A 13598-nucleotide genomic window follows, 5' to 3' on the forward strand; every position below is an offset into this window, starting at 1 on the left:
ATCCAATTCATTCCAGATGAGTAACAACCATGGTAAGAAAAATTTAGCACAACATTTGTGCAAGAAATAAAAAGAGGTTGAGAGTTGCATAATTATTAACAAGTGAAAAACTCATGCCCAAAAGTTGGTCTCATTGAACAGATGATAATAGTGAACATACTTTTTGTCATCACTTTAAATATATTTAAACAATTTAAACAAGGCAAGCCCCTCTATAAGAAACACCACACAGCACAATCATAATAATTGAGTTAATGAGATGGTAAAGTAGCAGAAAGATATGAAATGTGAATTGGAAGAACTTAGAAAAAATATACGGAAAAAACTAACCATCAGACAAAGGAGAATAAAATTGGAAGAAACACAGGCGAAAATGATGCTGCACAAAATACAGTAAGGGACGTAGAAAATAGGTGCAAGAAAAGCAACTAAAGGAAACAGGAATAGAGTTTTTTAAAACATAAAAATCTATTGATTAGAAACACAGGGAAAAGAAATGCAGGCATAAACTCTCTGAAAAATAAAAACTAAATATTTCTAAATTTGCAAAGCTGGAATACATCAAGAGTCTCCATTAAAAAAAAATTAAAATCTACACATCCAAAGGATGTGTCTTGTCATCATGGAAAATTGTCCTAGAATGTTCAACAATGAAACACACTCTTATAAATTTATTGAGTTTTCAAGTTACTGGCAGCTTGTCAAAATTACCAAGTCATATAAAAGGGGAAAAATACCAACGTGACCTCAGATTTCTCCATAATAACATTTAAGACCAAACACAATTGAGCTACTATTTTTACAGGATACTTAAGGAAGGAATGAGCTAAGGGTTTTATATTCAGCCAAGATGTCCTTCAAATATAAATGCTACAAAGAGTTTTATGTATATAAGAATTCAGGTTATATTATCTTATCAGAGCTTCTTAAGGAAATTACAAGATGGCAAACTTCATCCCACCAAATAATGACTGGTAAATTACAGTGAAAGGGCTAATGGTAAGCAATGAGTACATTTTCCCGTAAAAGCAAGACTAAAGCAAAACTAGGAATTAAGGTTACAAGACAGATTGCAAACGCTACTATTCCCTGAAATGCAGAAATGATATGAAAAACAAATGGAAGGATAATGGGGAATGAGTCAGAGAGGATGAAAAAGTTGGTGCGTGCCAAACTCAAATACTATTTTTTAAAATATTGGCAAATGTAGAATATTAGTATAAGTGTCTTTAACAGTACAAAAGATGACATTAAGTAAGATTAACAATACCAACTAAAATGGCATGATGGACAAGAGAAAATATATGATGAAATAAGAGAACATATTTTAAGCTTTTTATTGCTTGTGGTAAAAAAAGCAAGGGTTTATATCACTTATATAGTGTTATAACTATAAGGTAACCACTATGATAATAAGAAAACATTACTAAATATTAGCTTAAAAGAAAAATTATAAGCATAAGAAACACAAGATAGAGGTAAGACAATATATATACATTTATAATTGCATTTTATACTATCAAAGAATTAATGCCACCTATATAAGCTACATAATGCATACAAGAGACACACCTGAAACAAAATGCTTCAGAAAAAAATTTAAATGAAAGGATGGGCAAAGGCATATCCAGCAAATAGAAACACCCAAAGGCAAAAAAAAAAAAAAAAAAGAAGAAGAAGAGGAAGAGACAGTGAAGAAGAGAGAATAAAAGCAGAGTTCACCATTTCAATACCATACAAGCTAGAGTTATGTCCACAAAGCATTAAAAGACACAATTATTCATAGCAATGCACACAGTAACAAAGCACAAATATTCAAAAGCCAAACTCCACAGGAAAAAGAGAGAAGGACAACCAAGGGACTATAATTTACCTATCCCAGTCTAAGACAGACCAAGAGGACATAAATTAAGGATAGAAAAATCCTACATAGCAAAATTAATGCAGATCAAATTCTCTGCCCTACAATAGGGAATTAGAAATTATTTTTGAGTGCCTACTAATCATTCACAAAAGTAGGCTATATATTACTTGATACCAAAACAGAAATAACAAGGATCATATTTTGACTGCAATTCAGAAATTAAGATTTAGCAACAGAATTTGGCAATGTAGCATATGATGCAATTTTTGTATTTCGTCCATCTGGTATGTAAAAACATGCTATTACAGAGTAGATTTAATTTGTATATTTCTTGTTACACGTAAAATGAGTAAACGTAGTTTTTCATATTTTTAAAATTCTTGATAATTTCCACCTGGAAATTAAAAGAAGCTATTTAAACAGCTCTTGGGTCAAAGAGAAAATAAAAACCTGTACTGCACGCATCTAGAAAACAATAAATTGTTAGCTACATATGAGATCTGTGGGGCATAAGGTAGGAGTTGAAGAAAAATCATTACCTTAGGTACCTACGTATTATATTTAACTACAAATATTTAAGAAAAAAACTAAAAATAATGAATTAAAATTTAGTCTCAAATTATAAAAAGAATATATTGAAGATACATAAAAGGAAGTAATAAAAATAAAAGCAGAAATAAGTTAGATGAGAAAAAAGAGAGAATTTATAAAGTCCAAGTATGGTTCTTTGAGAAAATAGAAGTCAAATAAGAAAAGAATGAAATAACTTGCACTTCAAGAATTTTTAAAATGAGGAAAAAGACACCATGTTAAAAGAGGAGCAACCACACGAAGAGAGGAAATGAAGAAGGATGAGTAGGGACAAAGGGAGAAGAGAAAATTATTTCATTTTTTGACTTTAATTCCTCTCTTCTAGGATCTTAGTAATTGGAAAGTGTTCGTATTAAAGTTGAAGCATTATGTATTATGTACCACCACCACCAACTGCACTGAGTACCAAGTTTTAAAGAGGTGCTCTGATTCTCGTCCTTTGCAGTCTCCACTAGAGCAGGGTGACAGCAGAGCAGATTTAAGTCATTCACAGTTTTCTTGCCTTTTTTTTCTTCCAAACAGGATCTCACTCTGTTGCCCAGGCTGCAGTACAGTGGCACGATCTGGGCTCACTGCAGCCTCAATCTCCTGGGCTCAAGCAATTCTCTCCTCTCAGCCTCCCAGTTAGCTGGGACTACAGAACACAACACAATGCCCAGCTAATTTTATTTTCTGTAGAGATGGGGTCTTGCTATGCTGTCCAGGCTGGTTGTCTCATCTTAATATGGTCATAACAATCTCTGCTCTCAAAGCTTCCTTAAGGCAGGACTACATCCCCTACTACATATGTCATGCGATTACAGTGCATGACACGTAGTAAGCACTCCATAAATAGTTCCCAAATGAATATGTAGCACAAAAACCTTCAGCCTAACTCTTGGCAAGATTTTGCGATTTCTAGTTTGTAAAACATGCATCACAAGGACAAAGGATGGAGGGACTCATCCTGAAACAAAACATAAATAAACCAGTAAGTGTAGTTTTAGAACAGGATATTAAGTGTGAATTATTTTCTCTATTTTCTTCACTCTTGATTATCACTTGTTTATAGAACTAAAAATAAAAAACATACACACAAAGGTCAGGGATGCCTCAGTAACCTCAAAAACAGGATTCTCTCCTTATCAGAAGAGCATGAATCAAACTAAGAAACTAGAATATTCTCTGTATGTTTCCCCTTTTCTGGAACCCAAATCAAAGAACTATCTATAAATTGTACCATTACAAAATTAAACTCTTACTTCTTTAAGCCTTTCTAAAGGGATACTCTGATCTTCATAAACATTAATTGTCACCATTGCTTTTTCTACAGGTGGACCTTTTTGGTTCCCATTTTAGTAACCCTTGCTCATGGTATTTGATCTGTTAGTTGCCTGTCAGCACTATCAGTGAGTGCAATGAATCACCCTGAGAAATCAGCTGGTTTTGGTTTTTTTGGTTTTTTTTGGTTTTTTTTTTTTTTTTTTTTTTTTTTTTTGCTCAGGATGTAGGACTTTGAGGCAAGTGCAAGGAGGTGGCAAATTTTCGGCCACCACCTTTCAGCCTGGCCTCTGCCCTGCCCTCCTCCTGCCCCTCTCCACTGGTCCCCATCACCACTACTGCCCAGGAGCAGTCCTCACCAGCCCTGGGGAGACAGGACATAGCTGGGGGCAACTGCTGAATAGGACCAGTGCATTTGGCCTCTGCTTTCTCTCTCTTCCTTTATCCTCCCTTCCCTTTTCATGAAACCAGAGGTGCAGACTCATGTTGCCCCTGTCACTTGCCAGCTGTCTGTCTTCTGCTGCCTTCTGCAACACAGTCAGTTGGAGTCTGACGTGATTTGTGAATTGGAGGAGATTAGAGGTCCGGGAAGGTGAAGTAAGGGGCATTTAAGACTCTAGTGTTCCTGACTCAGCCATTGCCAGAGCCGTGCATGAAAGTAAGTGCACCTCCCTAACTACAAACAAAGGGGAATGTTGGCTGTCATTCATTTTATTGTTCCTAGTTTTTGTAACTCCCTTGGGAAAGCCAGGGAGAAAGGAAGATGCTCGCGTGCATCCTCACCTCTCTGAATCTAACACCATCCAAGACCATCAGACCTGTATCGACCTTCTGCATCAGTAGGTGGAAGAACTTTCTCACAGTTGAAGCTGCTCAAGAATGGAGTGGGCTGCCACTCAGAGCACCCACCCACTCACAGTGCCTGGTGTTTCCCCCCACAAGTCTCAGGGTCTCCTCAAGCAGGATGCTTCACTGCCCACTACAAGCCAATGCGCTCGGCAGGCAGCAGTTAAACCGTGTACGAAGTGAGGAGACTGACACCCAAAGCTGGTGCAAAACTGGCCCAAGGTCCTGCGAACCAGCAAGTGGCAAAACTGGCATCCAAATGCAGTTTTTTCATCCCAGTTCTGTCATCATTCCAAGTCTGAGACTCTAAAGGGATCCAGAAAGCTTGAAAGAGATCAGATAAACTTAGAAGGTGAGATGCACTGTCAAGATCCAATATGTCTGAAAAAGGAGACTTTGAGACCTTAATTCAGAGTCCCAGATCATAAAAATTCTACCAAGAAATTCTGCTATATTTTACTAGGTAGAGGAAGGCATGAAACCAATTGTTATCAACCCAGTGCTGCCACTTTTAAAGCATCTGTATCTCTCTTTTCACCCCTTATTAGTTATGAATGTACACTAGCTATTGCATTAAGCAGTGAATTTCTTGACCTCAAGAACTGCATAGTGCTCATCTCTGCATCCATCCCAGCATGGAATAATGTGTGTCATACAGTTAATGTGAAAACAAAATGTTTTTACATAGATGAATACAGGAATAACTGTATGAGTGAATGAGGAAGCCCCTTGAAATAATTTATCAGAGGCAGAGCAAACAGTGGATCTAAATGAGCTTGTTTTGGAATTTGGCTAGGACTATTCTTCATTGCACACTACAGTGCCATTTATGACAAAACAATCATCACCTCTGGCCCTCAGGCACTAAACATACACTGGACCCCATTGTTACCATCAAAACACCCCACACACTTACAAACTCCCACCAACCCAGGTTAAGAAGTACTGCTCAAATCTGAGCTCTGGCTAGGATATAAGAAAACATGCCAGACATTCTTTTTTTTTTTTTTTTTTTTGAGACAGAGCTTTCTCTTGTCACCCAGGCTAGAGTGCAATGGTACAATCTCAGCTCACCGTAACCTTCGCCTCCCGAGTTCAAGCAATTCTCCTGCCTCAGCCTCCCGAGTAGCTGGGATGACAGACGCGTACCACCATGCCCAGCTAATTTTTGTATTTCTAGTAGAAACCAGGTTTCACCATGTTGGCCAGGCTGGTCTCGAATTCCTGATCTCGTGATCTGCCCTCCTCGGCCTTCCAAAGTGCTGGAATTACAGGCGTGAGCCACCATGCCTGGCCGAAAACATACCAGACTTTCAGATACAATGGAATGAAATGGCAGCCAAGTGACCAAGGCTCCTGCTTAAAGTGCTTAAAAGTAGCAAGTGGCAATTAATACTTTATTTGGGGAGTGAGGGGTATTAAGATGCTGTGAGACCTTGGGGGAAATAACTTACCCTATCAGAGTCCCAATTTCTTCTGTTGTACTTTTAAGGTTCTTAGAGGATAAATGAGATGATTTTTTTAATGTGATACAAAATTTTAAGAGATTACTTCGCTGCTGTTGAAGGAAAGAATATAGACAAATTGGAGAAACGATTTGCTGAGGTTTTAATGAGAAACCATCCTCCTCCGCCCAGCAAGGAGATAAGTTTATAAGAGCTGTGTGGGGCTTGAGAAAGTGAAGAATTATAAAATTTAACGAGGATTTTTCTTCTCCTTCCCACTACAGTTGGTATCAACAACAAATTACCTGCGTTGGTGGGACAGCACAGAGCCTGCGGGCAACAGAGGAGGCTCCAGCAGTTCTGAGCACTGGGGGTTATCAGGAATGGGAATTTCTGCTGAGAACAACGACCGTTGACTAAATAGAAGAGAGAGGTGTTTAATAAAGTTACCTGAAGTAGAGCCCAAGGAAGAGAAACAATCAAAATAAATAAAATGAGAGATCCTCTCACTGGTCTGTTGTGGATCAAGCTGATTTTTTTTTAAGCAGGAATTCAACATTTCAAGCATGAGTGGCTATCAACCCTTCACTCTACACTTCGCCCAAGACACATCAAAGTCCAGATGCAACGCCTCGTGGGAGCCATCACTCAGCCTGACCCAGCACGCTCCATTTCTCCTTCTCTTGAACCCACCCCAGGGTGGTGTGAATTGAAGCAGCCAAAAAGCAATAGAGGAAGTAACAGGTGCCCTTTCAAATAAATATTCTTTGTGCATATAAAACAATTCCAGAATATTGTTGTGGTTTTCATTTTCTGAAAACTTTTTTAGTAAGTTGGCTTATTCTTTGAAGCAATACTTTAACAATTGAATTCCTTTATATTCTTGAGGTACACACTATAGTTCCAATCATAAAATTACTGTATGATAACTGCCTATGAATCATGGAGTTGATAGGAACATGAAATTTCAAAAACTGCTGCTGCCTATCTAACTCTACAGTCTCCAGCAACATTTTCCAATGCATGCCTTTAAGGACATTAGTTCCATGAGCCGCTGGTAGATACTACATGAAAAAGAAAAGGAGGAGAGAGATCTGTGTGCAAGAAGAGTGGAAAATTTTTAGTTAAATAGAGTTAAACAGGTTTTGTTACCACAGATGAATTGCCATGTTCCCACCTATAGTAGGTCTCTCCACTTGTTGAGGGGAAGTAGGTCTCTTCCCCTTGACTAATTCAGGACACAGCTGTCCCCCGGGCTTATACACTACCAATTTTCCCATCTTACTGTACTATTCCCCAGATAGCATCTTATATTTAAAAAAAAAAAAAAAAAACAACCTTTTCCCAAAGAAGAAGTCACTGCCCATTTCTTCCCATTGAGAGCTGTCTGAATTCACTCTCCAATTCTACCCCTCCAAGTCTCCCTTCTATCCACTCTAATTTGGCGGTCATTCTCACCACATCATGGAAGCTGCTCTCTATGAAGTCCTGGATGATGTGAATCCAGTGGTCCATTACCTGTCTTTACCTTATTTCACCCATGACCCACATATGACACACTTGATCACTCCCCTTCCTAGAGTCTTTTGCTCAACTTGGCCTCAAGGACTCCACACTCTGTAGGTTTTTCTCCTGCCTCAATGATACTTTCTCAATCTCCTCTTCTCCTTGACCTCTTCATGGGAGGGCCCCACACTTGGTCTTGGCCCTCTCTATTTTTCTATCTATACTCCTTCCCATGGTAATATCTTAGAGTTCTAAATGCCATCAAAATGGGGGAGACTCCTAAATTAATAGATCCAGGTACATTGTCCCAGCCTCCTGAATAAATCTGCCTACTTAACATTTCCTTTGGATTCCTAAATGGCAACTAGATATGGCCAAAGCTGAGTTTCTATCCTTATCCTCCGAACCTCTACCCACGGTTTTTCTATCATAGTTAGAGATAATTCCAGCAATCCAGTTACTTGGACCGAAATAGGGGAATCTTCCTCGATGTCTCTCTATCACACATTCACAAAATCTTTTGGCAATTCTGTTGCCTCTACTTCTTGAATGCAACCAAGAATCTGACCACTTTTTACCAGTTTCTCTGCTACCACACTGGACCAAACCACCATCATCTCTCACCTGGGTTATTACAACAGCCTTCTAAATGATTTCTCTGTCCCACACATACCCCTACAAGCTCTTTTCCACACAACGGCTTGAGCAAGACTTTTACAGTATAAGTCAGATGATGATATCACTCCTGCTCAAAACTCTCCTTCAGGCTTTTAATACCACTCCAATCACCTGCAACCACACAATCTATGATCAGCTCTTGGACTTCATCTCCCACCCTCTCACCCTTGTGCAGTCTGATGACTTTTCACACATACCCTAGGCCACTCCTACCACAGGGCCTTTTCATGGGGGGTTCCTCTGCCCTAGAACACACTTCCCCTTGTGCTTCTGCATCCCATCAAGTCTTTGTTAAAATGGTACCTTCCTGATAGGGTCTACCCCATCCACATTAACAATTCCATCTTCCCCTCCTAGTGTTCCCTGACCCTGCTCATCCTATTTCCCAACTCCACGGCACTTCCTGCTTCCTATCATTCAATGCAATTGTCTTCTTAATTGTATTTGTGGCATCCCTGCTTCCCTGGACTGTAAGTCTCACCAGAGCAGGGATTTTTACCTATTATCTTTACTGATTCGCCTATTTTCCTTACTGGTTTACTTATTTTCTTTACTGATTCAGTCTAGAGACTGACAAATAGTACATAAATGTCATTGAATAAATTCATCAATTAATGAATATGTAGCTCATTTAGTAAGCTGGAGGAAACTACTAAAAAATGTTTAACAAATGTTGTCTACAGGACAAACCGTGCTTTAGGATTTTTACTCAAGTGGCTGAGTCCTTTCAAGATCTCAGACTGTGTTTCAATCACTGCAGGTACTCTAAGCCCTCAAGAAAGGGAGACTTTGAAACTAGCGATGAAAGAAGGATGTAGCACAATGAGAAATCTCAAAGATTTAAATATTTCAGAGAAGTAAAATACTTCTTCATCTTTCTCAGAGAAGTAAAACAATACTTCTGAGGAGTTATGTTGCAGTGTCCCAGTAGTAAAATAAGAGGTAATTCCATGACACCAGAATCATACCTGGGCATTCCACTCATTCCAGTGTTTTAGGCTGGAATGTTTCTCATACATCAGAATTTATCCTGAAGGGGTGAAAAAGATACGTCTCCATCCATGTGCCTCAATGCCTCCTTTCTAGCTCTCTCACAATGTCCGTTAGCCATACACTATGATCAATAGGAATTGATTTGTGGGTTTTTTTGTTATTTTTTTCTTTTTTTTGAGACGGAGTCTTGCTCTGTCACCCAGGCTGGAGTGCAGTGGCATGATCTCGGCTCACTGCAAGCTCCACCTCCCGGTTCACACCATTCTCCTGCCTCAGCCTCCCGAGTAGCTGGGACGACAGGCGCCCGCCAGCACGCCCGTCTAACTTTTTTGTATTTTTAGTAGAGACGGGGTTTCACCATGTTAGCCAGGATGGTCTCGATCTCCTGACCTCATGATCCACCCGTCTCGGCCTCCCAAAGTGCTGGGATTACAGGCATGAGCCACTGCGCCCGGCCAATCAGTAGGAATTGAAAACTGATTATTCAGGCCATTTCTAGCTTTCAATCAATACATTTGTAGGAGTGTATGCTGTTCTTCCCATCGTGCCTTCTTGGGAAATACCCTGTGTCAGAGTGGACAAAGTAAACCCCCAGCCTCCTCCTGTGAACAGGAGCAGAGGGAATTGTCATCTTCCCATCCACGTAAGCACAACCCCCCTCTTTCATGGGTGGAGATCATAGCATACTTTGGAGCTAGGAGACTGTCAGAATGCGGTAGATTTGAGGTTTACCTTTAGAAAATGAGCATAATAAAACATTGGCTTCTCTCAGTATCTAATACAGATAATTAATTCTCAGACCTCTCAGGTGTTTGAGCTGAGGATGAAGTGTTTGTGCGTGACAACTAGCCAACAACAGCAGTTTCCTCGGGTTCTGCTCCTGCTGCTATCACCTCCAAGAAAAATGCTTTAGGAGCAGAAAATCACTGGTTGAAAATGTTCAAAGTCAAAAATATCATCACTTTGAAAAGAAAGAAATGCTGTCATTTTACAAAGAAAGAAGTTAAGAGGCTTACTAACAGTCCGACTAACAAGGCAGCCCCTGAGTGAAAATGTCGCCTTAGTCTCTTTTTTGCTGACCTTTGGTTCGCTGCACCACACTAGGCTATCCAAGATAAATCCAGTCAGGTGATCTTCAGCCTTTATCCTCCCACTGTGGGAAAGTTCTTCCTGTACCACCAGCATTTTCATAAAAAAAATGTGTGGATGTGCTCTTATGTATGCGGCATATTACTAGATGGGAAGGAGGGGTTAAGACATCAAGTCACCTGTCCTTACATGTGTGTCGCCCAGTCACGTAGAGAGGCGTTCCTGATTTCTGCTTGGTGGTCCATGGCTCTACCCCAGTCAGGGGTGGGAGGTGCCATGAGTTGTTACTGGCAGTGTCTCGATGAAGGATGAGTACTTGTCCCTGTTCTCATAACTAATAGAACACGCAAACCTGTCCCTTTAGTATTGTAAGAAGGTGGTAACTTCCTGAGGCCCTGCAACAGAGCCAGCATGCAGGGACTGCAAATGAACGACCTGTGTTATCCAGAGCCAGGCCAGCTGTGGGAGCAGGATGCTTATGAGAACAGTATGTACCATGAGGAAAGTAAGAAATCCAGGCTGAGCCCCACAGCCCACAGCAATACGGCTCACCCCCTTTGGTGAGCTTTGAAGTCCTTTCATTGTCTGACTCTGCCAAGGTGTCCAAGCTCACCCTCAGGTTCACTGAGCCCCAGTCCGACCACAGCCTCCTGTCCTCTCTGCAAACATCCCCTGCCTGGCCTCCCTGATAGATGCTTTAATGCCTCCATCATGTCCCCTCCAAGTCCTCTTGTGCAGCTGCTCCAGCCCTTCACTGAGCTTCCCCTCTATTCCTGTAGATGTTACCAGCCAAATTATACAATTGACCTCCTAAATGTTCTCGTATTACTTCATGGGTACCTAAGCCATGATCAAGGCCTGTATGGAATCCCTCGCCACCCTGCCCAGTATACAGCCTATGTCTAAGGATTTGCACTGCAGAGAAAATAACCTCCCTCAGTTTTCCCAAGATTAGATAAGTGGAGTCTTTTGTTGGACATGCACAGCCCTTGTGAATGTTATTCATCAAATATATTTTAAGTGTATTTAAAACTGTAGATGATGCCTGATGTCAAATTTAAAACTTCACTTGATTGTATTAACTCAACCATTATATTTCTTCTACCTGAAGATTACAAGCATATGAAAAAAAATGAACCTTACAAAATTAAAAAGTGGGTGGTGAACTTTTTTAACAGCGCTTTTTGAAATAACCATAGAAAAACTCAGAGTTTTCTCTCCTCAGCTTGCCAAATGCAAGGCCCTTCTCACTGTCGGTGGTTCCAGCCCCAGGCTACTCACAGATCGCTGGTATGGCAGGGGTAAGGGGCCGCCTGAGTCTGTGCTGCTGGTTCCAGGACTTCCTGCCCAGTCTGCACCAAAATGATGGCTCTTTCGATCATGTCTTGCAGTGGGACAAAGATGTAGTTATATTTGAATCCATCAGCTGGTAGATTCTGAGGGTGGAACTTCCAGGAAGGGTTTTTTACCACATCTGTTCGCATGCTGTATAACACATTGGTCCGGATTGTATAGGAGACATGGGGTGGCAGTTTGACAGACTCTGATCTGAAGCTCTTGCCGAGTAAGGAATTGTTGAAAATGATACCTAGTGGCAGAAAAGGAAAAGTGAAGCATTACCACACTGCAGGGAGTGGCTCTAACCACGTCTACACTGGGCAAGACAAGAAAGTTGCAGGAGCCTGAAACTCACAGCCCTCCACTCCTGCAGACTGAGAGCCCGAGCCCCCAGGGGCAAAGCTGACTTTCAGTCACACAGGCAATTGGTGGTAAGCCTAAACCAAGATCTCTTAATTCCCTGTCCAGTGCTGCTTTGTATTTTTCATAAAGGCAAACTGTGGTATAATCAACACAAAGAAATTATTTGTTAGATGATTTTTGCAGGGATTTCTTCTCTTGATTGCAGATGTTAACTCAATGTGCAGAATCCATCTCTTTGGGGTTACTTATCATTCATAACTTAAATACATGGATTCTATTTTATGCCACATGGATTCTTTGAATTGCATTCATAAAGCCTATTACAGCTAAATCATGTCCGCTATTAAATTCATATGTAGAAGTTCTAACCCCCAGTACCTCAGAATGTGACTATATTTGGAGATAACATTTAAAGAGTAATCAAGTTAAAATGAGGGCCGTTGGGGTGCGCCCTAACTCAATATGCAGGTGTCTTTATAAAAAGAGGGAAACTTAAACATAGAGAAATACATAGAGGGAAGATGGGGTGCAGAAACCCAGGGAGAAGATGGCCACCTACTAGCCAATGACAGGGGCCTAGAGAAGATCCTCTCCTCATAGCCCGCAGGAAAAACCAGTGGATGTCTCCATCTGGAATATTTAGCTTCCAGAACTCTGAGACAATAAACTTCTCTTGTTTTAGTCTGCGATACTTTGTTACAGCAACCTTAACAAACTAATAGAAAACTTCTATTAAAAATAATTAAATGTATATTCCAAAAGAATATGAGAGCATCACCATATTTATCTTGAATGGGTGAACAATTAAATAATGGAGTAGAGTTGACCATTGCCTGCTCTCCGCCCCAACCAGGATATCAAGATACTCTGATCAAAGTAAAGGTGATGCAGGAAATTAGAGTATAATTTTAATCAGGAATAATATGATTTATGAAGTGAGATTTAACCAGAACATGATGTCATAAAATGGTAAGAGCAGAAGCAGTAAATAGCAATGGTCCTAGGATGGTGAAAACGTTATTAGTCACTATGGCATAAGGTACAACTTTTTATTAACCAAGGCAAATATTTCTGTTTTATTTTATGTTTTATCTAAGGCAACTAATTCTGCTTTATTTTATGTTTTATCTGGAAAGGACTTCTTTTCTTTCTGAGCTATCGTAAGACACCTTTAGGGAGAAACTCCCAAAATGACAACTTACAGGAGTTGGCACCTTGTTGAACGTATTTTTTCGTTGAGTACTTACTGGCCAAGAAGCTGTTCTGCTGCAAGAGTTCATGTGCTTTAGTCTCCAGGATGTCGACAGAATGCACAGCCTGGAAACGGTTCAGCGCCACGCAGGAAGAGAGATTGACCAAGATGCTGCCCAAGAAACGGAAGTGTCCAGCGCCTGCGTGGTTAAACATCTCATCCAGCAGCCCTCCTGAGGAAAGTGAACAGATTAGGACAGATCAACTTCTGTTTCTTCCCAGTGCTTACCGCTCATATAGTGGAGATTGTGCAAATGAATTTGAAAATGAATATGAATTCTTCCACTAAAAATTGCTCAAAAGAGTCAAATTTTAGTCATATGCGAAATTTGCCATTTACTTGCTGAGTGTAAAGTCCCCCTTTTATACGCATG

General features: G+C 40.3%; 1 protein-coding gene across 1 annotated transcript in view; it reads right to left on the reverse strand.

Moving 5' to 3' along the window:
- ABCA13 (ATP binding cassette subfamily A member 13) overlaps nt 1-13598 on the reverse strand; it is a 410641-nt gene that overhangs the window by 316719 nt on the left and 80324 nt on the right. The window contains exons 15-16 of the mRNA XM_074036523.1: nt 13221-13397; nt 11554-11860 (exon numbers count right to left, since the gene is read on the reverse strand). Coding sequence (XP_073892624.1) covers nt 11554-11860; nt 13221-13397 — 484 coding nt within the window. The remainder of the gene's footprint in view (nt 1-11553; nt 11861-13220; nt 13398-13598) is intronic.

Source organism: Macaca fascicularis, chromosome 3 (genome assembly GCF_037993035.2).
Source record: "Macaca fascicularis isolate 582-1 chromosome 3, T2T-MFA8v1.1".
Lineage (NCBI taxonomy): Eukaryota > Metazoa > Chordata > Mammalia > Primates > Cercopithecidae > Macaca > Macaca fascicularis.